General features: G+C 54.9%; 1 protein-coding gene across 2 annotated transcripts; it reads left to right on the top strand.

Annotated features, from left to right (window-relative positions):
* Positions 1 to 26: 26 nt before the first annotated feature.
* On the top strand, positions 27 to 25,837 carry Fignl2 (fidgetin like 2). Of its 2 annotated transcripts, XM_029547732.1 has the most exons (3): positions 21,134 to 21,166; positions 21,248 to 21,313; positions 23,840 to 25,837. In XM_029547732.1, exon 3 carries the CDS (start codon positions 23,851 to 23,853, stop codon positions 25,789 to 25,791), a length of 1,941 nt encoding a protein of 646 aa, XP_029403592.1. In that variant the 5' UTR covers positions 21,134 to 21,166; positions 21,248 to 21,313; positions 23,840 to 23,850; the 3' UTR covers positions 25,792 to 25,837. The 2 variants fall into 2 exon arrangements, with proteins under 2 accessions (XP_021072994.1, XP_029403592.1); XM_021217335.2 differs by lacking the exons at positions 21,134 to 21,166; positions 21,248 to 21,313 and adding an exon at positions 27 to 223.
* The last annotated feature ends 327 nt before the right edge of the window (positions 25,838 to 26,164 follow it).

Below are 26,164 nucleotides of genomic sequence, written 5' to 3'. Positions count from 1 at the left end.
GGGGGGAGCCTGGGCCGCCCCTTGTCCGGCCACCCCCACTGCCCAGTCCCGCTCCCGGCCGCGGCGGCCGCAGCAGCCGCAGCAGCAGCGGCCCCAGGATGGTGAGCGCCGCTGACCCCCAGCCTTGGCCCGTCGCCCCCGGCCCGCGCTCCCGCCCCGGTCCTTGGGCCGGACGCCCCCCCAGGCCGCGCACACTCACCTAGGACCCGGCCGGGATGCCGAGGTACGCGTCGCAGGCCAGGGAGGGGGCAGGCGCGGGAGCGCGCGGGCTGGCCGGGGGTCAGGGGGTGGCGACTGTGCGGTCCGATGTCCAGAGCTTTGTCCGCGGGCGCGGGGCCGTGCGAGGCCCGGGGAGGGCGGGGGCTGAGGGGCAGGGGCTCCAACTAGGCGGAGGTCGGAGGGCAAGGCCGGGAGAGACCTGAGAGGGTGCGTGGGAGCCCAGGGTCATTTCCCCGGAGGAAGGGGGGCGACCAGCGTTGAGATCGCCCCTCGGCCGCCGACGGGAACCCGCTTCACCGCCCGGTCTGAAGACGAGGAGGTGGTGTTAGTGAGCGGCGGACTCTGGGGAGTTGCGGGCTTGGGGAGAGGGAGCTAGGATCTGCGGGTTCGGGTCCCAGAAGGATCCGGAGGCCTGAGCCCGAGGGCCGGCCCGCAGGCCCCTCCCACTCCGTCAGGTCTTTGTCCAGCGGCCCCTGTGTGTGCGGGAGGGGGTGGGGGCTGGGTTACTGGCCTGGAGATTCCCCAGCATCGTGACGGGGCAGTGACAGGAGACTGAGGCCATTTCGGTCCCTGCGCCCCTAACGCACACGCCCTTCGTTTCTCCCCAGGCCGGTACAGTAGTCCCAGTTCAGAGTTGGGGTGTTGCACGAAACTGCGCTTACTTTCACCAGTGGACTATTGGTTACCCGGGGCCCCTCGGAGTTCCCAGCTCTTGCGAGAGCCCCTTAAACTTCCCTACTTCTAGAGCCTTATGGTCTATGCAGAGATTCCCACTTCCAGACCCTTGTTAGAGTCCCCTGTAGATTGTTGGGCACACAGTAAGAGCTTAATATATGTTGGCTTCTTCCCGGACCTCTCCGGTCTAGTGGTTCCCGCTGGCGGAGGGCCTGTGAGCGTTAAGCGCCGGGGAGAGCGAGAGCAGCCTGGAGCCTGCGCCCCGCTGAGGCCCGGAGTGCAGGGGTGGGTGGGCGGGTGGGTGGGCTGTTAAAGGGACGGTCACTAAATCAGGATTAGGCCGTGGGGCTGTCAGGCTGCCGGCCCTGTCTCCATGGATACCTAATTTGGAGGAGAATAGAGGACGGAAGAATGTTTGTGTTGTCCGCACCGGCAGTAGAGGCTGAGCGGAGTCCTGCTTTCAGCCGGGTAGCTAGAAGTGGGGATCTGCTCCCCTTCCCACTTTAGGTTTACAGTTTGGGAGCTTCTCGGTTCCCGGGGTTTGACACCTCCCCTGGAGCCATCCAGTATTTGGAGTGGGCTTGGAGATACTGCAGTCCAAAGATCTCTGACTGTACGGGGTAGTTTTGGACCATGCCAGAATCCCACCCGAAACCCCTGAGCATCCTTCCGGAACCTCCCGTCCCCCCAGCACCCCTAGGTAGGGTGCGAACGTCCTTCTCTGGGTTTTAGTCCCGCCCCCAGGGACAGCCGTAACGGGGTGCAAGGGGGTGCTGATCTGCAGTGCTCCAGGATCCGGGAGCGGGTTTTCGACCACCCTGAACTGTGGGCAGGGGGGCGGGGCTGGACTTTCTCCAGTCGCCCGAAGAAAGGGGAGGGTCTTGCTTGGATGGCCGGGGAGGGCGGTGTGACAGGCCTCGTAAATCGCCCTTACCCACATTTAGCACCATTTCATTTCTTTCTACTTGATTCCATTGGTGCCCGCAGCATCCAGAGGCGACCTTCACACCCTTACTGTACCGTCTTCTGAGGGAAGCCCTTTTGCGCCAATGGGGAGTTTAGTTGAAAGGCAGGATTGGAGTTGCTCCTTCTCAATGTCCCTAGGAGTAGGAGAGGGGCTGGATGACCAGGGATGCGGTGGGCCTCCAAGGACCTGCATGTTCTTCGGCTCTGGGGAGGACAGTGGTCAGAATGAGAGTCACCTAGTCAGACAATTCCAGTACCCAGCCAGATCAAGGCAGGGGAATGGAAAGCAAGAGAGAGGAACCCAGACCCCAGTGCGGTATTCCAGAGTCCGTTCCTGCCTCTCTTCTGGTCATCCATGGCCACAGCTTTTCATGGACCAAGAGTTCCTCCCCTCCCCTGCCTGGCTGCAGCTTTATTGCTGAATCTCAGGCTCTCCACGCAATTTCACGCCTCTCTGCCTTTGCTCCTGCTGTTCCTTCAGCCAAATGCCTTCTCCATTGTCCCGGCCTTGCCACAACCTCCTCATTCTTCAAGGCCCAGCTAGGATGCCACATATCCCCCTGTGTAGCCTCCCCCAGAGTCCCCAGCTTTGCCCCTTGCCCCTCCCTCCACGGTCTCCTAGCGCTGCACCTGTATCTTCCCCCCCCCCGCCCCCCCCGTTGTGGCTGGGTCCAAATTAGGCTCTGCCTCCAGGAGGCCAGCTTCTATACACTTGTGCCTGCTTCACAGTGTACTTTGTACCGTTTGGGTACCCATAAATGTTGGTTGGGTGAGGAAAAGGAGCTTTGTGAAGACTTTGACCGGGTGGTCTGCAGAACCTGGAATCCCGGTCGCTTTGGACAAGAAGCTCTGCCCTCCTGGGTGTTGGAGCCCCCCGCCCCCCAGTGGCTCAGATCCTCCTTTCTTTCTCTCCTCCTCCTTGGTGACCCTCCCCACCCCCCAAGTCCAGCGAGGACTTTGCTCCTTCCTTCTCCACAGACCTGCATTCTCCCCCCACCCCCACCCCATCCCCGCCATTATCATCCTGTTAAACAGAGAGGCCAGTCAGGACCCATATGGATCACATTAACAATTGCTTATTATCTGGCTGAGACACCCCCAACTCCCTACCACTAGTTCCTACTACAGCAGCTCTGGGTCCTGAGGAGCCTCCCCTCCCGCCCCCCCAAACCTCCCACCCCACTGGTCATGAGGAAGGTCAGGGGACAGGTTGTTTGGTTGCCCCTCCTTCCTTGCCCCCTCCAGCAGGGTTTTGCCTCTTCTTGCCTTGGCGTTTAATGACTTCGTCACCTTATTTAATGAAAACCAGGCTCCACAGGAGGCTGGCTCAGGAAAGGTCCCAGGGCTACATATTGGAAGGTGGCCAAGGCCTGGCATACCTTTGGTCTGTTGCCTTGATAGCTCCTGCCACGAGTGGGCAGAAGTCAGGAAAGGGTGAGCCATAGTCACCTGTAGTCTTAGTAATGGTTGACCCTGCTGTCTCCTGGGAACTAGAGGGTTAGTAAGATAGATTCTCCAAACGGTGTGACACTGAATCCCAAGGCTTTCCCTGCAAGGGAAAAAGAGGACCACTGTAAAACTGGATGTGAGGACTCAGCCCCGTAATCCTAGCACTGAACAGGCTGAGACAGAATTATCTCGAGTTCAGAGCTAACCTGGGTCACAAAGTAAGATTCTTGTCTCAAACCAACCACTATCACCAACAATAAAAAGGGCCCGGGTATATTTCAGTGCTATTGTAGATGCATATGTGGTGACCCCACTACACCCAGGAGTAAAACAAAAAAAAATCTGGTGTTTCCTTGAGCCACAGCAGAGTTAGCTTGAGTTTCAGAGTTGGTGAGTGGGGCTTATGTTTAAGTACATATAATGGGAGTCTAGCACGAGGGCTGGAAGTTAGCTCAACAGTAGTGTATTTGGCTAGAATGTACAAGGTCCTGGGTTGATTTTTTTTTTCTCTCTCTCTCTTCAAGATAGAGTTTCTCTGTGTAGCTTGGCTGTCTCAGAATTCAATTAGTAGACCAGTTTAGCCTCAAACTCAGAGATCTGCCTACCTCTGCCTCCTGAGTGTTAAGATTAAAGGTGTGCCTCACGATCGCTGGGCTCTGGGTTGGATTCTGAGCCACTAGGGTAGAATAGCAAACTGTGGGTCTCTATGTTTTGACTTACAGAGCCCGCAGAAATGAAAGCATCCCCAGAAAAAGTGCATTGTCACAGGCTGACACCATGATAGTCTGTGTTCTCCTTTAGGGGTTCTTGAACCCCTAAAACCCATAAGGAGTATGTCCAGAAACCCTCCCCTGGTCTAGCCCCTCTGAGATTCTGAGGACAACCAAGGTTTTATGACCCATGGCAGGGGGACTGTATGCACTGCAGGGTGTCACTGGCAGGGGACTGCATGAGCCGCCAGCCATTCTCAGTGAGAAAGTGAATGAGCAGGGATCAGGGAGCTGGTGTTCCTGAATGACCCAGTCCATAGGGCTGCACTTGTTGTGGAGGGGACATTCCCCTGGCTTGCCGAACCAAGAAAACACTGCAGCGGTGCATTCAGCTGCGCCGTGCTGCCTTCAGTTCCGAACTGTGGACAACTTTAGAATTTACCTGTGAGCTGTAGTTCACAGTGAAGAGCTGAGCTCACACTCACACTGTTTCTTTCCATTACTTATTGTAGTACTGTAGCTTCGAGTCCGGGCCTTGTGCACACTGGGTGGGCACTCCAGCACTGGGCTTTTTCTCCAGACCCCCCACGCCTAGTTTATATTGGCTAGTCCTGGGCTCCCAGGCAGCGCAGGGATAAAGAACAGGGCTCAGGAATCATGCAGGCAGGAGAGTGGCTCCCTGCAGGAATTGAGACAGAGGCCTGCTTTCTTCTGTTCTGTTCAGGGCCTGGCACACCTAGACCAGTGACAAAATTAGTCATTGACACAGCTCACTGTTTGACCCCTGGGTAGATCTTTACCTTCTGTGGTGACCCAGCACCACCCCACCATCCTATATGGATCTCAGTCGTGCTCCTGAGAGCATCAGCCGTGCTCCCCGAGAGCATCAGCCGTGCTCCCCAGAGCATCAGCCGTGCTCCCCAGAGCATCAGCCGTGCTCCCCAGAGCATCAGCCGTGCTCCCCGAGAGCATCAGCCGTGCTCCCTGAGATTTCTCCCACATCAACAAGGATTTCATACTTGGAGCCAGAGTTAGTCCCTCTCAAAAAACATTTTTCACATTGATTGATTGATTGGTTGTGTGTCTGTGTCTCTGCACACATACAGAAGTCAGGAGACAATTTGGAGGAATTGGTTCTCTTCCCACTGTGTGGGGTTCCGGGGTGGAGCTTGGGTTGTCAGGCTTGGCAGCAAGCACCCTTACCCACTGAACTGTCTCGCCGGCCCCTAGAGCTCTCTTATGTCTCAGCCTCACACTGGGAGTGGGGGCTTGGGGGTGGGGCAGCTCCAGGACTGCCTGACACAGGCCTCTAACACGAACAGAGGTTGTTATGTGGTTGGAGGTCATGCTCAAAGGTAGTTTATCCAACGCCCATCCATTGTTTTTATGTGATGTCACCTTCAGGGAACTTATGAGATGCTGGGCACCAGCAAAGAGGCAAAGACAGGCTTTGGTCCCAAGACTTCCTGAATAGAAGGGAACTTCTGAGGGTGTGGCCACTGTACAGCGTGGTTTGGAAAGAGGCTGGGAGGAAGGCCAACTGCCGTTATAGGAACCCTGGGAAGGGGCTTGTCCTTGGGAGTCTGTGTCGGTGGCAATCAGCAGACAACTGGGACAAAGGTCACTTAGCACTGGTCTTCCTGGAGCTCAGAGTCCCTTTTGACCCTTGGATGCTCAAGAGTCTAGGGAGGTGTTTGTTCCCTGAGGTCATAGGGGGAATAACTAGTGGTTCCTGTACACTTCCCAACTGGCCCCAGCCCCCGCATGCTGACTCCATCCCCACCTGTAGATGTCTGTTGGGGACAGACGAGCTCTCTAGGGACCCTAATCACCAGGAGAAATTGCCTCTTTTGCTTTGTCCCACAGAGCAATGGCAGTTCATAGATGGCTTTGCTCCTTGGAATTACCAGAAGCTAGGGATTTTCCTTGGCTAAGAAGTTCAGGGGCACAGGGCCTCTAGCAAGGGTATTTGTACTGGTCAGAGCATGGCGGAGGGCACATGGGCATTGGGCTGAGAAAGAGGGAACCGGATAGGGGTAACTGTCGTTCTGGTAATGTTATTTGGAGGCAGCATCTTACTCCGTAGCCCTGGCTGCCTTGAACTCACAGAAGTCTGCCTGCCTCTGCCTTATGAATGCTGGGATTAAAGGTGTGAGCCACCAGCGTAGACATCACTCCTCTTGTGGGAAGTAGCGCTGGGCCTTGAACCTGGGACCTAATGCCTGCCAGATGGGGTATTCTACTGCTGATTCATATCTTGGCCGGACAGGAATCCACTCGTGAGGTCAGAACCTTCATGGTTCAGCCACTCCTTTAAGGGATGGGGTACCTGTCTGCTTCTTTCTTTGTCTCTGTCTCTTGAATCCTGTATTTTTAATTAATTTTATTTATTTATTTTAAAGTCAAGGTCTTACTGTGTAGCCTGGGCTGGCCTAGAGAGTTAACTGTGGCACTGACTGGCCTCAGGCTTCCAGAAATCCTCCTACTTTAGTTTCCCAAGTGAAATATGGGCCAAGAGACCCAGATTCGGCGTGAGTTTTAGCAAGGAGCCTCAGATTTAAAGCTCCAGGACCTCTCTCGAGAAGAGCTTCCTTTGCAGACAGACTGTGTCCTGTGGGCATGGCCTCTTCTGTCTCTTGTTTTCCTACTGTCCCACCCTCTCCAGGCCGGAGATTTAGATCCCCAGTCCCTCACTGAGAAGCACGAGTCTGGGGTGCTGGGGGTGAGGGAGTCTGGGAGTTCGGCTTGGGACCCTTTATGTATCCAGCCGGCGCCCACCCATGTGGGAATTGCAAGAGAGCGTCCCAGAGGACGGGATAGCTGCAGTGGAAAGGCAGTGTTGGATGTCCAGTGTCCCTGTGGGTGGGGAACACAGCACCTCCAGGTTTCTAGAACCTTCCCTCGGGCTCACCTTGCATGAACCCAGAAATATTTCACGGAACGTTTGCTATTTGTCAAGGGGCGATAAGTGGTGGTCACTTTCTCTGAGTGTGAGAGTGACTCAAACCACTGTCTGGAGTTAACATTGAGGACAGAGGTCCTCAGAGCCTGGGGCCACAGGAACAGCTTTAGAGCTCTGGGCTTGACTGGATGGGAGGAGGTTTTAGGGAGCCTTACAAATGGTGAGGGAGGCCAATTCAGATGGAGGAGTCATCTTGCTAGCTGTCAAATCGAATGGCGTCCCTTTGGCCCGCCTGTTCCGGCCTGCTGACTTAGACAAGGGAACTGTACCTCCTCGATTTCCTTATCTGTTACAAGGGAACGCCACCCTCGGATTCTTGTGAAAACCGGGCATATAGCAGTGAGTAGTCCCGTGCTGAGAACCCACCGGAGCAAGCAGAGGGGTGTTCGTGGCTGCTCAGTCTTGGCTTAGCGACCTCCCCCAGTTTCTCCCGCTCTCTCTGTCAGGTGGCCCTGCAGCCATGGGAATCATCTCCTTGGGCCCAGCCCTTCCCACTCAACACCCGGGTGGACCGGCCTGGCTGCATAGCTGAGTGACTCAGCCCAGTACCCCAGGGCTGAGGAGAGGCTGTGAGGGCTGCCTGCCTGGGGATTTGGAGGAGGGCTGCCTGGGCCTGTTTTCTCACCTTTTGGTCAGACAGGCACTGTGAGGGTGTGTCTCTCATCTCTCATACAGCACCATGTGCAGGAATGGGGGCATGTGGGGGGCCAGGGAAAAAAGACCAACCAGATTTCGAGCCTCTTAGAGCCCCTCCCACACCAACTCAAGGCAACTAGATCCTAGGTCTGGCGGAGTGGAGGCAGAACACCAAGTTTTGAAGGAGACTCTGGGCCCCTGGCCTGAGTCTTGTGTCCCAGGACCTCTGAGGAGTTCGTGGATTAGGAGAATTTTCGAACGCTACTCTTCGCTTGTAGACAAACACAGTCTTATTTGTACAATGAAAAGTATTTCTGAGAACAGATCACAGACTCCCCAGCCACCTACGGCTTAGCATCTGGCCAAGCGCCCTCATGATTTCTTCTCGCCTGCCCATCCAGCACCAAGCCCCAAAGGTCGGAGAACCTTCCGTGCAGACCCACAAAAAGACAGACTGCTAGACAGCAGCGGCCCCAGCTCAGCAGAACAGCAGCTGACATCTTCCTTCCTCAGTGCCTTCATCTTCCCCGCAGGTCCCTAGCAGCCCTTGGTGCAGGCCTGCACTGCTCTCTCTCTGCAGAAATGAGGAGGGGCTGGGCCCCCAGGGGGGCAGTTGGTTTGAGGTGGGCCAGCCTAGGGTTCCACTACAGGTCCTTGAGGATTCAGAGGAAAGCCCACAGCATCTCTCCAAAAAGTAATTACAGAGATAGGCTCAGGGCAGGCTGGGAGCCTTTTTTTTTTTTTTCCTGAAATGCTTTTGCTGGGTAGTTGTTTGAACCTGAGGATGTAGAACCTGCAGCTCCAGAAGGCGGCTGTCCTTAAATTGCAATTGAAAAGCGGTATGGACCAGCCTCTAGCCTGAAGGCCTTGGTTCCCCTCACACATACCATCTGTACCTGGGGGGAGGGAAAAGATAAGAAGTAAGGGGGGGAGTGGCAGGGGATGCTTGGTCAGACAGCTTGGTCTATGGAGACTCATGCACAAGGGTCCAACAGGGAGGGGAGCTCGGTTTAATGATTGACAGCAGCTGTCAATAAGCATCTAAATGGGGGGCAGCAGAGCAGGGAGCCGGGGATGGCCTCAGAGCCAAAGTGGAATCACGCTTGGGCTTGGGAGTTCCTCGGTGCAGACTGTAGGAAGGTGTTCGGGGCAGAGGCGATGGACAGACAGAAGCCTGGCAGAGTATGCACAGGTGGCTCAGAGGGTAGACTGGCTGTGACTGCGGGGTTGAGATGACGGGCCTGAGACTGGTCAAAAGAAAGAATTGACCTCCTAACTGGAGCCACTTCAAGGGATTCTATCTGTTTCTTGACTGGACTGGCTTTGTACTCTGTGCTGGGGGACCTCTCTGGTAGCCAGACTGAAGGGCTGGAGAGCAGAGGCAGAGGGCTCAATGTGGTACCAGCTGTAGGGACAGTTTCAGAGAATGTGAGGAACCAGGTGCCTTACGATATGGGCTGGGGCTCCTGGGTAGTGACAGTCTTAGGTGACTCTGGAGGGGAGCGGTGGCATCCAAGGTCTCTGGACACCCTGGCTGGCCCTATAGATCGTCACCTGGGTTCTTGGCTCTTCGGGTCCCAGGGATTGTGAAAAAGGGGAGGTCGGGATGGGTTGGATCTAGTCAGTGGACTCTCAGTGGGGACTTGAAACACAAGCAGGGGATCTTGCTTGCACAGTTTCACAGTGACAGAGGAGGCATTATAGGGGCCCTGAGGTTCCCTATGGACAGAGGAGAAGCTGGTGAAAGATGTCCCAAGATACAGACTGGAGGGGGCAGGGGCTGCCTGGGAAGCTCTGTGTTCTCAGGGGCTGTCAGATCCACAGATCGGTGAGACCTGACCGTGGTCTCTCAGAGCCAGCAGGCAGGTCTTACGTTGGCCCCTTTCTCCAGAGTTGCCCTTCAGATCTGCTGGGTTTCGGTTTTCTAGTTTTCGTTGTTTTGTTTTGTTTTGTTTTGTTTTGTTTTGTTTTGTTTTCTGGCTGAGAAAGCACTTTTTTTCCCCTAGGGCTTTCTCAGGCTGGAGCATAGAACAGACTCCGGAGTAGCTGGTTCAAACCTGCCCCCGCCCCGGCCCCGCCCCCGGCCCCGCCTGCTCAGCCCTAGCTCCCACCAGCATGGATCTGGAAAGGCGCTCTGCCCTCCCCTACCAGTTCACACCGAGGAGAGGTCGGAGATCCAGACTTGTCACTCCTCTCAGAGACCAATGTCATGCGTGCGCTCACTCTTCCACAGATAAGCCATGGGCAGGAAGGAGGTCTGTGATCACTCTCCCACAGACCACAGTTGATCTCTGGGCTACAAGGGCCTGAGAGAGCCCCAGTCGTGGCCATTCTTCTGCTTGGCCTCCCTCCGGTCCATGGTGGGTCTAAACTGTACGAGGTCAGGACTCTGAGACTCACCAAGTAACAAGGAGGAGGGGAAAGTGGGAGCGTGTCCTGCTGTAGAATGGGCTTATACCACATCCCTCCTCCTATCGTGGCCCCGAGAGAGTGTAGAGAATGTAGTGACTTCTGCCCGCTCCATCTGTCCTTGGGATTTCCGGATGTTGCACGCGTGCACACGTGTGTGTGTGTGTGTGTGTGTGTGTGTGTCCTTTTAGTATTTAGGAAGCACACTGGGCTCTCCTCACTCCTTCCTGCAGCTTCCGGGGGGGGGGGGTGCCCAGGGGTAACTCAGTCCCTGACTGACTGCAACTGTTGCTCCAGGACAGCGTGGGCTGGGCTGCCCTGCCCTCTAAGCTGTTCCCAGCCCCTGGAGTCACTTTTTCTTTTAATCCAGGAAACACATTCTGCCATTCCTTTATCCCATCTCCAGCAGGCAAGAGGTACACACAGGTCAGCTCTGGTGAGCCCCCCTCTGAGGTCCCTGGCTAATCGCCTGGCATCTGAAATGGGTGTTGCTGTTTAAAAGAGCATTTATTTCTTTTCTACCAGATGACTTCTCTCGCTCAGACATAGGCATGAGCAGAACAGTGTGTGCTTTCTTTGAGGAAGATGCGGGGATTACTAACTAGTCTGCTGCTTTCTCCTTAGCTTCCACAGGGAGATCGTTTATGGAAAGATACAGCCTTTACAGCACTGTGTTTCTGGATATTGCCCTGTCCTGGGGGCAAGATGGGGTAGTGGAAGGACAGGCCTTAGGGCCTTCCTCAGTAGGGACAGCACCTGGAGATGGTCCTGGGAGAGCTGGGTGGAGCAGCTGGGAAAGGGGGCGGGAGAAAGAGGCCTTCTGGTCTGGAAGTCAGGCCGTTGGCACCAGAGGAAAGACTTGGAGTGGACCAAGGTTGCTGGGGCCTAGCTGAGGTACCCCAAAGGCAACCAGGTCACAGGAGGCACTGGCCGGTCCCTGAGCCCTTGTGGTGGGGCCTTGTGTCTAGCTTCAGGATCCTCATCACCGCTGAGCATTGTGGGGAGGGGCCCTGGGCATCCCGCGGCCTCCCCAGCTTGCGGATGGTCTGTTTGTTCAGTGAGTGTGTAAATTGGGATTTTATGAATTGCTTATTCACTGCTGGAGCTGAGGCCCCCCCCAAATTTCTCTGAGCCCCAGAATGTGAAGCGTCTTCATGGGAGGGGGGAGAGGGAGGGGGGAGAGGGAGGGGGGAGGCTAGCTCCCCAAAGGCTCCACCCTCCTGCTGTGGCTCTTCCCCAGGCCCCAGGCTTTGTCAGTGGAGGGTTGAGCCATTCCAATGTGCTAATACACTCCCTGGGGGTTGTTGGACAGTGGGACTTATTCGTCAGTGCTGTGATTGGCCAGAGACTATGAGAGGGGGTTTGTGAAAGCAGCTGTGTGGTGTGTGTGTGTGTGTGTGTGTGTGTGTGTGTGCGTGCATGCGCGTGCCTGTTTAAAGGAGGGGGTTGGGGGGGATGTCCACCCTGCTCAGACTACTGGACAGAGACAAAGGACCTTCAGCTAGCCTGGAACAAGCTGTTCCCTTACCTGGTCCTGCTGATGAGGGAGCCCACCTGTCCTGTCTTTGCATCTCTACCTGGTCAGGGCTAGCGAATGGAGTGTGGGTGTGCCGCCACGTTAAGTGTGGACTGGGTTGCATCTGCTGGGATAACCCATCTCAGATGATCTCCCCCTAGGACTCTCCATTGTCTCTCCCCACCCCCTCACTCCCCTTGCAGAGATCCACTTCAGCCCAGGCCTGGCCAGATATCAAGGCTGGGCACGGACTGTCCAGGCCTCAGGGGACACAGCTGTGACCCCCGGACTGTGTTGTCATTTGACGGAGCTTTCACCGAGGTTACATTTCTCTCCCTCTGCCAACCCCCATCTGTCCTTGGGATTGGCTGAGGATGAGGATGGTGGACGGGGTGGGGGAGGGGCACTTAGGAGCTGACGGGGGAGGGAGGCCCAGATGACAAACTGCCCTGTCCTACCTTGTGTCCTGCTCTCCGGCCTGCCCCTCCTCGGCCTGCCCCTCCTCTCACTGGTCAGGGCAGACCAGACAGGCTGGGCTGGGGGAGGGGGTTGTCCCAGCGAGGCTGAGGCCATCTCAGGGAAGCTGGAGTCCAGAGTGACTGGATGTAAAGCCACCAGGGAGGCTGAAGGGACAGCCTACATTCTGAGGCCTGCCACCATGGCTCCCACAAAGCAGTCTACAGAGGCCACTAGAGCAGCCCCATCTAGATCTTTCCACGGTCACATCCTATATGGAGCTACCACACGTGACTGTCGAGTGCTTGAAATGTAGCCAATGCTATTCTGGAATTATATTTTAGTTTTATTAAGTTTTATTGGGTTTACATGTACATAGTTCCCCGTGGCTGGTGGCTGATATTTGGATAGTGTGGGGTTAGAAGCTATGGGGCTTTAAGTGAGGTGCTTGGGAGCCAACGACACCTCTGCTCTAAGCATGACCTTTCCTGTCACATCGAGCTCCTTGTCAAGTTGTCTGGAAATGTTGTATACATTCCTGTGGCTATAGACTGAGCGTGGGGAGCTGAGCAGCGGCATGGGTCGGACAGCCACGGTAGGAAAGTAGGGATGTCAGTGGGGCTACCAACCTGAGAAGGCTTCCTGGAGGAGGAGGCGGCTGCAATTGGGCTGGAGCAGAGAGGTAGCCAGGGAGGGTGGGTGGCTGGGCTCTGTGACCTCGATCCTGAGCAAGGGCACCTGGGCTAAAGCTGCAGCAGAGAGAAGGGCTGGACCCATGGGTTGAGTCCCTCGCCACCCTTAGTGGCTGTTACAGCTTGGGCGAACCCCTGTCTCCTTCCCAGCCTCCATTTCCTCTCCTGTAAGATGGGAGAGCACTGCTCTCCGTTGTGTCCCCTGAGGAGAAAGACTGATGCTGACTGAAGTCTTTGCAAATCCTACAGCGCAGGAAAAGTAGAAGGCTCGCTTGCTTGCTCACTCACTTGCTCGCTCCTCAAGGGTGCTGGCCCCTGGCCTGGCCTCTCAAGAGGACAACAGATGGTCACAGCTTGGCTGTGACCCTGACTGAGGACACAGACAGGGATTTCTTTGCTGCCCCCTCCCCCAGTTCGTGTGTGTGCACACATGGCCCAGATGGGGGCCACTTGGCCAGGCTGACCTCCTGCTGTTTGGCATTTGACATAGGAGGAGGCCGGGGGCAGTACCCCCCACACCCTCACCCTGGAGAGGAGCCAGGCTGGCGGGGAGGCCTCACTACCTCCAGGAAGCAGGGTCCCAAGGGCCCTGATCTCTTTACCGTGTGTCCGTGGCCTTTGATGGGAATTCCGTTGCCCCTTTGTCTTCTGTCAGAGGCCTGTGGGAGCAGAGCTGTAGGGAGCCAAGAGAGGAGGAAGGCAGGGTGGGTCCTGGGGAACTGGGATGGACGCCTTTGGTCCAGCTGAGCGCCCTCTTCTGGTGTTCTGGGAGACAGAGTTCCCTCTTCATCTATTGCTGTCTTCTCTTGCCATCCTACCATTTTAGTGAGACTCCATTTCCTTGTCTGGAGACAGAAGAAGCAATTTTGAACCTCTTTGAGTGTCCATCCATCCACCCACCCACTCTACCCTCTCCACCCATCCACCACATACCCACCCATTCATCCACCCGCCCTACCCACTTCACCCATCCACCTACCCACTCACCCTACCTGCCTACCCACTCACCCACCCATCCACCCACTCACCCACCTGCCCATCCTAAAACCTATTAAGAATTACTGTGTGCCAGGCACTGTCTTAGCTTCCTGGGACAAACAGCAAAGCACACAAAGCTCTCGTGGGGCTTCTTGGTTCCACGGGGGTTGGGGAGGGGAGGGAAAGCGGCCTATAGGTAAAGTGCTGGCAAGAGCATGCAGATGAGGGCCTGTGTGTGAAGTGAAGCTGAGCTGTGAGGGTGAAAATGAATGACCCCAGGGTGGGAGCACCCACTGTGACAGGGATGACGGCTGAGGCAGAGGACTCAGACAGATCCGTCCACCCATCCCTATGGAGACAGATCTGTCAGGACCTCTCAGCCACGAGAGAATGTCAGCTTCTAATCTGAGAGGAGTGGGTAAAGGACTTGTGAGATGGCTCAGTCATGCAATGGTGAGGACCAGAATTTTACTTGCCACAGGAAAAAGAAAGCCAGGCACAGTAGTGCAGTGAGTAATCCCAGCGCCAGAAGGCAGAAACGGATGGATTCCTGGGGCTCAGTGGCTAGCCTAGCCGAATCAGTCAGTTGTAGGTTCAGCAAGAGATGCTGTCCCAAAAATTAAGATGAAGGGCAACTGAGGAAAACCTTCCACATCGGCCTCTGGCCTACACACACACACACACACACACACACACACACACACACACACACACACGTGTTTACTTGCACACAGACATGTGCTCACTTGCACACACATACACATATATACCCATGCTAACATGCACACATACTCACATGCTCACATGCACATACACACATGCTCACTCACACACACATACACACATACTCACATGCTCACATGAGCTCACATGCACATACACACACTCACTTGCACACAACATATACACTCATATGCTCACATGCTCACATGAACACACACATGCTTACTTGCACACACATACACATACTTACATGCAAACACACATGCTCACTTGCATACAAACATACACATACACTCACATGTTCACATACATACACCCATGCTCACATGCACAGATACACACATGCATGTTCACATACACTCATACATACACACATACTCACTTGCACACACACACACATGCTCACATACACACATACTCACATGAACACATACACACATACTCACTTGCACACACACACACACACACACACACACACACACGGATGAAGTAAAAAAGCTTTTGAAGGATGAATGGCGATGCATGAGACATTTCAGAGCACCCTCATGACTAGTAAGGAGCAGAGAAGACAGTGTGGTAATTGGGGTGAGTGAGACACACCCCTGAGGTGCTGAGAAGGGCTTCCACTCTGTACACAGTTTGAAGTCAGGGCAGCTAATGTGTGAAGGAGTGAATGATGAGAGGCGGCGGCATCTGCCTGAACAACCAGAAGGGAGACTCTGCCCTCCTGCCACGGAGGGTGTGTGGAGGGTAGGGTGGTAGCCAGAAGGTTGATCTGGGGCCATGCTTTTGGTATTGTCATTGTGTTTTGGGACAAGGTTTCATGAAGGCTGCCTTCAAACTCATGACTTAGCTGAGGGTGACTTTGAGCTCCTGACTCCCTTCTCTCCCCCTTCCAAGCACTCAGATGGCCCGTGCATCTGCTCAGCTTTGAGTCTGAGACTTGTTCATGATGGTGGCTTGGGCTGCAGGCTGCAAGTGCCAGCCATGGTGGAACTCAGTTAAGAAACAAGCTGGCGGGGTGGTGGTGGCGCACGCCTTTAATCCCAGCACTCGGGAGGCAGAGGCAGGCAGATTTCTGAGTTCGAGGCCAGCCTGGTCTACAAAGTGAGTTCCAGGACAGCCAGGGCTATACAGAGAAACCCTGTCTCGGGAAAAAAAAAAAAAAAAGAAGAAGAAGAAACAGAGGCTGCAGAACTCTGCCTAGGGCAGCATCCATACGCAAGGGATGCTCAGTTTTGAGACTGGCAGTGATGATTCAGATGCCTGAATGGAAGAGAAGTCAGAGTCGGGGGTGAGCCTGCGAGGTTGGCTGGGGGCATGGAGCACAGCTAGAGAGGCAGAGAAGGGTAGACTGAGAAAGCCTGCTGGTCTGGTGTCTGGTCGCCACAGTCAGTGGAGTGAGATGTGTGGAGGCAGGTGAGTGGAGTGTTGGGCCTCGAACGCAGAGATGAAATGAGACAAGAGGAATCCGAAATAATAATTTAGACAACTTTCAAGCTGTTGGCTTTGGGAAAGTTTTAAAAAGCAGCCAGATGATGTAGTCAGCGATTATTCCAGGCTTTGCCCCCACGGTGGGAAAAATCACGCATATTATGGGCTGATGAGGACACAGTGGCGAGTGGAGAGGGGGAGATTGACCCTGCAGGAGAGTGGAGACGGAGGAGCTGGGAAAATAGGATCAGGGTCCAAGAGAAGGGCCACACACAGCTCAGTCCACCTCTACTCTTGCAGCCAAGAAGACATTTTCCAGCCTCCCCCAAGGAGGTAAGGGGTTAGTGACAGAGGGCCAGAAAGGATACATGAGAGAAACAGGACTCTTCGTGGACCCTGATGAGCACATGGCAGCTGTGAGATGCCGCATGAGCCAAAAGCCTGTCTGTGGTTCTGAGTGAGCAGGGCTGATTTCTCTGGATCTCTTCTGGGAGGAATAGTGGCTTGCATTCTTGTGTTAGGCTGGTACCCCCAACAGAGAGACCTGTGTTGTCCTCAGACAATTAACAAGGGATGAGCATCTTGGATAGAGGCAGGTGGAGGATCTGTCCAAGGAGGAACTTTCCAGTCCTACCATCCCCACGCCAGACCTGTGCTTGTAACCCCTCTACCTCACCCCCTCTGCAGCCCCATACTCTTTACTCTGGCTCTGAGCTGAAGTGAAGTTAGGGACAGCTGGGGGGGAGGTGCATTGTATCTCCTGTTCCCTCAGAGCAGCGGTCCTCGATGGGCACATGAACCTTGCAGCAGTGGGAGCAGATTGAACATGCTGGTACTGAGGGAAGAGGCCCCCTTTCCAGGGCCAGTCATGCCTCCGTGGCATTGTTCTAGACCCTGAAAATATCTACTTATGTTTGTGGAATGGGAGTAGGGCAAGAAGACCGGCGTGGACGCTGTTTGTGGCTCAGCAAACTTGTTGCTTTTTTTTTTTTTTTTTTTTTTCTCATCTTGGGCCAGGATTCTGTGTCAAGGCTCCAATCATTGCAGACCCATCTTGGGTGATGTGCAAAGCCTCAGATAGCCTTGGCTGTGTCTGAATTTCCAGAATAAATCTTTTCTGCCTCCCTCCCTACTCCCTCCCTTTGTTTACTTTCATAAGAAAAAACAAACAAACAAATCCAACTAGGCAGGTCTCAGTAAGAACTTACACTACTCTTACAGAGGACCGTTTGGTTCCTAGCATATACATTGTGTGGTCTGTAATTCTAGTTCCAGGGGATATCATGCCCTCTTTTGGCATCTGCTGGTACTTGCATGAATGTACACATAGCCCTACAAAGACACACCATACACACACACACACACACACACACACACACACACACACACACACACACACACACTTTATTAATGGGCTGGAGATAAAGGTCAGACTGTTACTCTTGCATAGGACCAGGGTGCGATCCCCAGCACCCACATGGCAGCTCCCAACTGTTTGTAACTCTGGTCCCAAGGGATCAGACGCTTTCTTCTAGTCTCTTTGGACACCAGGCATGTAGTTGGTGCACAGGCCTACATGTAAGCAAACACCCATAACATCAAATCAACTGTGGGTCCCGTTGACCCCCCAAAATACCAACAGTTGTCAGAGCTTTGAGAATAGTAGTGATTTAAAATGAAAACAAACCAAAACAAAAACCTTGTTGTTTTTCATGTTTGTTTCTTTGTGTAGTCCAGGCTGGCCTGCCTCTGCCTCCTGAGTGCTGGGATTAAAGGCGTGCACTGTCACCCGGCCTTGAAGCTTCACTTTTGATTTGAATGTTTAGAGGAGTTTTAAGGCTTAAGTCAAGCTTGCTCCGCACATCACATCACAATGTTGTTTGTGGAAAACGTGCAGTTTTCAGAGGCTCTGTCAGTTTCCACGGTTTTCAGTTTCCACGGTTTTCAGTTTCCACCGTCAGCAGTGCGCACCTCTCTGCTCCTCCTAACTCAGATGCATTTTTGGCGGATACTGCTCCATTCCTTCTCCCTCCCTTTCTTCCTGATCACACTCAGCCAATCAAGGCTGTGAACTTGGGCCACACTCTGAGCCCATCCTACCTGCCATTGGCCGCCATGTGACGACTGATATCTTGAAAGCATACCATAGTGTCAAAGAGAGAAGACAGTGTAGTTAGCAAATGTGGGCCACAGTCACTTTTCCAGTAACTTCTAATTCCTAGACATGCGTTGAGCCCCATCCATGCTAGGTCCTGTGCCAGGCCCCCAGTCTATCCCCCAAGTAGCAGGATCCTGCTGTGCTGGGGCCTGTTCTCTCGCCTGGAACTGGGGAAAGAGGTTGCTGTGTGGTAATCCTAAGGACTGGGTTTAAGTACTCAGTCTCTCCTCTTTCAATAGCTGGGGGTTGGCATGAGGGGCAGGGTCCAGAGGAGTGAGGCCTGTTCAGGCTCTGCCAGGGACTGTGGACCGTCCCCCCACCCCAAGAGTTGTAAGCTGTAGACAAAAGCCCGTGACAAAAGGCCTGTGGGAGCCTCGGTGAATAGATTAACGAGATCTCCATGCAGAGGCCCCACAATGGGATTCTCCACTCAGCCCTTTTGTTCCAGGCTAAGATAATGGAGCTGGAGGAGGCTTGCCCAGAAGGGGGCATCAGCCCTCCTCCACCACGGTTGAGTGGCGTCCAGATGCCCCTTCTCTACCATGCACCCCCCTCACCGCCCACCCCCAGCAGAGGGTAATGGAATCTGGAATCCTAGAGTTTCTGAGGGGCTCCTGGGAATGGAGAGGGGTGCTGACATGGTAGCTGCCCTTTGTTCCCATCCCACCCTGACTAGATTGTGTGACTTAGTTTTTAAGAAGTCCTGTAGGGTTTTAGTGAAATGTTTGGCTCTTCCCACAGAGCCGATAGTTCTTGACGGAATGTAAAGCTTAGGTGAGGGTTGGGTCTGGCTGGTGGCCACGCAGTGACCATGTGGGGTTTGCTGGGATTAGATGTGGAGTATCAAGCTTCAAGCCCTGACTGATGCAGAGATGGGCGGGACACCCTTAGGCAGCAAGACCTCAGGAAGGCAGTGCAGGACTATGGCAGGCTGTGGATGTTGGTACACCAGGACCACCCACAGAAGGCAGAATCACTGTTTTGCAATCTTGGACTTCCTAACACTGAGAAGTGGGACTGTAGGAGAAACTTTTTTTCTTCTGTTCAGTAATTCTGTAATCACTGATTGCTCTGTTGTGCTCTGGGCAAAGCTAGGCAGGGACCACTACACACAGACAGACAGACAGACACACACACATACACACAAACACAACACATAGACACACACATAAAAAAACACAAACAGAGACAGACACATGGACACACATTCACACACACACCACAACACATAGACACACAGACACACACAGAAAAAAACAGACACAGAGACACACAGACACGCATGCGTGCACACACAGACACAAAGACACACATAGAAAGACACACACAGACACACATGCACATACACAGACACATATGCACATACACAGACTCACACACACATAGACTCACACAGACACAAAGACACGCACATAGAAAGACATACACAGACACACAGACACACATGCACACACACAGACACACATGCACACACACAGACACACATGCACATACACAGACTCACACACAGACACACACACAGACTCACACAAGACACACACACATACAAGACACACACAGACAGACACACAGAGATAGACATACAGACACACACATTGGAAAGCACACATAGACACAAATGCACATACACAGATACACACATAGAAAAACACACAAAGATAGAAAGGCACACACAGATGCACAAACACACACATATAGACACACAGAGAGACAGAGAGACACAGACACATACAGACATACTCAGAGAAAGACATACACAGACAGACATAGAGACACATATGTACACACATGCACACACACAGAAAGACACAGACAAGCAGATGGGTACACACACACACACACACACACACACACACACACACCACCCCTGTGTAGAAAGAGGGTGCTTTCTCCAGAGTCCCAGATACCAACCACTAGGGAAGACCTCAAAAACTAACCAAGGAGCTATTTTCCAGCCCTGGGGCCATGTGCAGCTGTTTGGCAGCATATCCACAGGGAAAGGGACAGCCCTTTTGGGGCTGTTTGACCAGGAGGATACAATTTTTCCATGAGGTTTGAAGAGCAAACCCACAGTACTGGGAGACAGCTATGTCCATTTCCCTAGGCCAGGGACAGGCATGCTGGTACCTTAGTGCTGTGACTCTCTCCCTGAGAGAGGATAGAGTATCTATAGGATAGAGTATGAGTTGGGAGGGCTGCAGAAGAGCTGGTGGCTGTGTGGAAGTGTTAAGGGCTGGTAGGGGGCAGGGAGCTACAGATCTCCACCCATCTTGTAGACAGGCCTGTGTGGCTTGGTCTGTAAGGATGGACCTCGGTCCAGTCTTCAGTGTGTTGTATGCATTCGCAGTTGCTCTTGCTGGATACCAGCACTTCCAAGTGCACACGGACCTAAGGCTGAACACACTCTTGTTTCTGGTGTGTCTCCAGGCTCCTTTTGCTACCATTTTTTTTTTTCAACTTGAACACAGGTACTGGAGCCTGGCCTTCCTCCCTTTTTTGTTCGACCCTGTCCTTAGACACAAAGATTCAGACCAGGTCTTTGTCCTTCCCCTTGCTGGCCTTGAGGGGAATGTAACACTCCAGAACCAGCTTAGCGGAAGTTTCTGGAAGAACAGCTCTTGCCTCCCTGCTAACCTAAAAGCCACGTAGCAGATCATGGTCACCTCATGTAGACAGCGATCCTCAAAAGAAGGGGTTCAGAGCCGGGCTGGCAGTTAGTGGGTTCCTAGGGTCAAGGGAAGTCATCTTGGAGATATGAAGAGTTCCCTCACCAGGGGGAAGGAGCTGGTGCACAGCAGTTAGGTTAGGCTGAAGGGGTTGGATCAGATCCTGTGCTTGCTCGAGATGGGGATCTACTAAGGTGGGTGGACCATCAGGCTTTTGGTCACAAGGTGGATACGGACTCAGATAAGAGTGGAAACAGGAACCGTGGCTTCATGTTTCATTTTTTCCTGGCTAAAGTGGAGAGACTTTGACCTGAAGTGTCTGAGGAGAGCCAGTGAATGAGTGGTATAGGCGCCATGTCAAGCACGGGGTCTCCTGCAGAGGAAATCGAGGGTTGAATAAAGCTGGGAGAACCGGTCAAAGTGGAAACTGGCCCCTGGGATCCTTATTCTGATGAGTGAGCACCAGTGCTGCCCTGTGGAAGTCTTAGGTGAAGACTGCTGGAGCCAAGGCCAAACAGTGAGAAGAGACACTGCCCGAGAAGGGAGTCGGGGGACGAGCCCAGGCCTGGACCTTCATTGTGCCCTTCTTCCCCTGTAGGGTTTGTGTACTCAAGGGAGACGCGGTCTTCAAGGTCACATGTCTTTGCTCTGAGCCAGAACACAGGTAATAGTAACTGGGGGCAGAGCCTGGGTTTGATGTAGTGACATACTTGCATTGATATAACTGATGCTACCTCCTGTGACCCTGTCACTGGGTCACTTGTCACCTGGACGTCCTGGGAAACTGCTCCTTTGATTGGCTCTCATCTTTGAAAACCCCTCAGAGAGAGCTGAGGCTCTGAAATACACGTCCCTCATGTCGTGCGTCTGGCTGCTGGCGCCCTCCAGGACTTACCTTTCTTCTAGGAGCCAGTGACTTCCCTAACACCTTCTCTGTGGACCATCAGGCATTTGGCTACGTGGTTGATATAGATGAAGGTTAACATGTGGGGGGTTCACTTTCCAAGGCTGTCTTGCCATTAGCCACGGCCCGGCCACATCGCTGTGTATGGCCATTGCCAGCATGGCTGGGTGTGCAGAGCTGGTGGAAATGCTTCAGTCCCATCTCTTGGTCCTCTCTACAGGCTCACCATTGTTAGTTCTGTAGGTGTGCACTGTACAAGAGCCCGTCTAGCTCTGTAGGTTGTGATGTCTCCAGCAGGTGGCAGTAGAGTATCCTAAGGGAGCCGGCTGTGGTTTGCTTTGCTCTGTGCAGTTGGCGGCTTTAAACACCAGGGCTCAGGCTCCCGAGTGCTAGGAATGCAGGCAGACACAGCTGCATCTGACTAGCCCTGCTGTTCTGGATGTACTGGTCCTGTCATCTGGGATGCATTGCCCGCCCACCCCCGTAACCCTTCACGGTGCTATCAAGACACCAGTCTTTTGGTGAGTCTTTAGCCAGGAGTGTCATGCTCTCAAGAGCCCCAAGGTCCAAGGCCTGTACCTCTATTTTCTTACTCCATAAAGGATGTTGCTTTCTCAACTTCTCAGTTGGCTGAACCATTCGAGATATCTTTTGATCTAACCCCATGCCTAGTGGAACATGCAGGATTTGCTTGGTCGGTACGATTTTGCCAAGAAGCTTGGTAGTGTTTTTACCTGGCACGCAGAGATTGTGGGTTCCATCTCCAGTGCAGCAAAATATGCACATACCAACACAGAGTTTGGAAGCTTGGGCTTAAGAAATAATCACTGTAAAAAGCAGTATGCCATGGGCTTATGTCGTCTTTGGAATTTTGTCCTTGGGTCAGGTCCGTTCACCGGAGGCAGGTGCCTACACAGTTCTATTTCTTGGGCCCTGCATCTCTTATTGGTTCAGGACTGGTGCATTGACGGGTGTAGGGACAGTCTAGGAACATTTACCCTCTTCATGGTACAGAGACAAGGTGGTATCTCACAGATTGGCTCTAGAATCCCCACATCATGAATAGTTTTGCTCCCTTTGAGCAAGGGTGTTTTGCAAAGTGAGTCTGACCACAGCCTCCTCTTCATTTGGTGACCAGGGAGCTCAGAACAAATTAGGCTTCATCTTTAACCCCTCCGGTGATAGAACCCAGGTCCCTGAGCATGAGATGAAGCAGGTACTTTACCAGCACTGTGATGCACTTGACATAATCTGCATGCTCGTACTATCTCACATACCCCAGCATACCATCTGTTCATCCCAAATAATGCTTGTGAGGTGAAGAGAGTAATTTTGGATGGAGCAGGTAGCAGGCAAACAAACAGCATTTGGTCAGGTTCTAGTTTTTGTTTTGTTTTTAATTATTTATTATTTATTTAATGTATATGAATGCGTTGTAGCTGTCTTCAGACACACCAGAAGAGGGCATCAGATCCCATTACAGAATTGAACTCAGGACCTCTGGGAGAGCAGTTAGGGCTCTTACCCACTGAGCCATCTCTCCAGGCTCCAGGTTCTAGTTTCTTTAGGCCAGTGGTTCTCAATCTTCCTAATGCTGCAACCCTAAACATAGTTGCTCATGTTGTGGTAATTCTCAACCATAAAATTATTTTCGTTGCTGCTCCATAACTCTAATTTTGCTACTGTTACAAATCATAATGTAAATTTGGGCGGGGGGGGGGAGTAATGACCCGCAGGTTGAACACTGCTGTAGCCAAAGGCCGAAAGAAATCAAACGGCAAGGAAATAAGTGTTGCTGGGCTAGCCACTGCGGTTTCCAGGGTCGATGGGTACGCTCACACCCCAGGGCCCATGGTGGACCTTTGAATCTCAGGGAACGCCAAGGTGAACAGAGTAGGATGTCGACCTGTTTGTTGAACCTCCTATCCAGCTGCTCTGGACAGGCTGCACTAGTCTTTACAAACCTTGATACGCTGCAGAGGCTGGCCCATAGTGAGCGAACAGCAAGTGTCTGCCACTGGTGAGCCTCACATGGTTTGGCTCTGACCCTTCCCTCGATCGGGGTCCATGGAGGGGCATAGCCGGTGTGGTCAGGGTAACACTCTTACCGGGAATGAAGGTTGAGCATGGCATTTCTGCGTTCATCTTGGAGTAGAGCAAACTATTTTTAAAAACTAACTCTAGGTCTAAAGGGTCTCGGGTAGCCTGTCGTCGGCCAACCAAGCTGTCAGTGGGTCCCTAGAGCCACTGCAGGAGCTGACCAGCTGCTGTTCTTCTCGCCTGCAGCTCTGTTGAAGATGCACTGGACACCGGAACACGCCCAGCCCCTAAACCAGTGGCCAGAGCAGCACCTGGACGTCTCCTCCACTACCCCGTCGCCGGTCCACAAGTTGGAGTTGCCTCCAGGGGGTCGCCAGCGCTGCCACTACGCTTGGGCACACGACGACATTTCCTCCCTCACAGCCTCCAACCTCCTCAAGCGCTACGCAGAGAAGTACTCCGGAGTCCTGGACTCGCCCTACGAGCGCCCGGGCCTGGGCAGCTACGGTGACGCCGCCTTCCTCAACGGTGCCAAAGGGGACCCGGAGCCCTGGCCCGGGCCGGAGCCACATTACCCTCTAGCCTCGCTCCACGAAGGCCTCCCGGGAGCCAAGCCGGCTGGCGCGGGTGGCTCCGCCAGCCTCGGGGGCTCCCCGGTGGTAGCCGGGAACCTGACCGAGCCGCTTTACCCGGGCAACGCGTGCGGGGGACCGTCGGCGGCCACTGAGTACGCGGCGGGCTACGGAGGCGGGTACCTGGCGTCCGGCTACTGCGCGCAGACGAGCGCCGCGCTCGCCCCGCCGCCCCCGCCCGCGCTGCTGCAGCCAGCGCCGCCGCCCGGCTACGGCCCCTCGGCGCCGCTTTACAACTACCCGGCGGCCGGCTACGCGGCGCAGCCCGGCTACGGGGCGCTTCCGCCGCCCGCCGCGCCGCCCGCGCCCTATTTGCCCTCCGGGTTGGCGGCGCCCACGCCCCTGCCCGCGCCTGCGCCCCCCCGGCCGGCGCCCTACGGCTTCTCCGCGGCCGCCGAGGGCGTGTCCCTGAAGCGCAAGGCGGTGGACGAGGGCGCGGAGGCCCGCTACCGCAAGTTCGCTTACGAGCCGGCCAAGGCCCCCGTGGCTGACGGCGCCTCCTACCCCGCCGCGGACGACTCCGAGTGTCGGGGCAACGGGTTCCGTGCGAAGCCACCCGGGGCGACGGAGGATGGGACCGGCAAGTACGGCGGCGGGGGCCCTCTCAAGGTCCTGGGCTCCCCCTCCTACGCGCCGCAACTCGAGCCCTTTGACAAGTTCCCGGAGCGGGTCCCGGCCGCCCACGGAGGCTTCGCGGAGCCGTCGGGGGAGCCCGCCAAGGGCGTGGACCCGGGGGCTCTGGAGCTGGTGAGCAGCAAGGTGGTAGACTGCGGGCCGCCGGTGCAGTGGGCAGACGTGGCGGGCCAGGGCGCGCTCAAGGCGGCGCTGGAGGAGGAGCTGCTGTGGCCCTTGCTGAGGCCGCCCGCCTGTCCCGGCAGCGCGCGCCCGCCGCGGACCGTGCTGTTCTTCGGGCCCCGCGGCTGCGGTAAGGCGCTGCTGGGGCGCTGCCTCGCCACCCGGCTGGGTGCCACGCTGCTGCGCCTGCACGGAGCCAGCCTGGCAGCCTCCGGCGCCGTCGAGGGCGCGCGCCTCCTGCAGGCGGCCTTTGCGGCTGCCCGCTGCCGCCCACCCGCCATGCTGCTCATCAGCGAGCTGGACGCGCTGCTGCCGGCGCGGGACGACGGAGCTTCCCTGCGGGCGCCTCTGCTAGCCTGCCTGGACGGCAGCTGCGGCGCGCGCGCCGACGGCGTGCTGGTGGTGGGTACCACCTCGCGGCCGGCGGCCCTGGACGAGGCCACCCGCCGGCGGTTCGCGCTGCGCTTCTACGTGGCGCTGCCCGACGGCGCGGCGCGCGGGCAGATCCTGCAGAGGGCGCTGGCTCAGCAGGGCTGTGCGCTGAACGACCGGGAGCTGGCTGCCCTGGTGCAGGGAACTCAGGGCTTCTCTGGGGGCGAGCTGGGGCAGTTGTGCCAGCAGGCAGCAGCCGAGGCAGGCCTCTCCGGACTGCAGAGGCCCCTCTCCTACAAAGATGTGGAGGCTGCTCTAGCCAAAGTGGGCTCTCGGGCTCCCCCCAAGGAGCTGGACTCATTAGTTGAGTGGGACAAAATGTATGGCTCCGGACACTGAGGGTGGCAGGGGAGGCCAACTCTGCCTGGGGCGGGTTATGTCTTTGGCCAAAGGAGTGATGAATGTGGGGCGGGGAGAGGGAGGGCTCTCTCGGTGGATTTTTTTTTTTTTTTTTTAATGGGAAGGAAAATGCTTCTGCCAGGCAGATCGATGCCATATGCACCGGTGTACTCAGGTTTTTCCTATTTATTGTGGACGGGAAGTTCGCCATCTCCGCTCGGCAGACCGGGCACACCCGACATGAGTTGGCACCAGGGCCTAAGGAACTGCTCTCTCTCCGCAACCTTTGCCTCTTGTCCTCTGAGCGACACCCTCCTTTCCCGTTCTACTTTCTCAGTATTGGCTTAGTTTTTCTCCTCATGGTTTTGTCACC

This window comes from Mus pahari, chromosome 17, assembly GCF_900095145.1.
Source record: "Mus pahari chromosome 17, PAHARI_EIJ_v1.1, whole genome shotgun sequence".
Lineage (NCBI taxonomy): Eukaryota > Metazoa > Chordata > Mammalia > Rodentia > Muridae > Mus > Mus pahari.
Note: the sequence above shows the minus strand (reverse complement) of the source record. Positions and strands in the feature narration are given on the sequence as shown.

What these genes read in the sequence shown, in the direction of transcription:
- Fignl2 (XM_021217335.2), top strand. Translation starts at nt 23,851, where the DNA reads ATGCACTGGACACCGGAACACGCCCAGCCCCTAAACCAGTGGCCAGAG.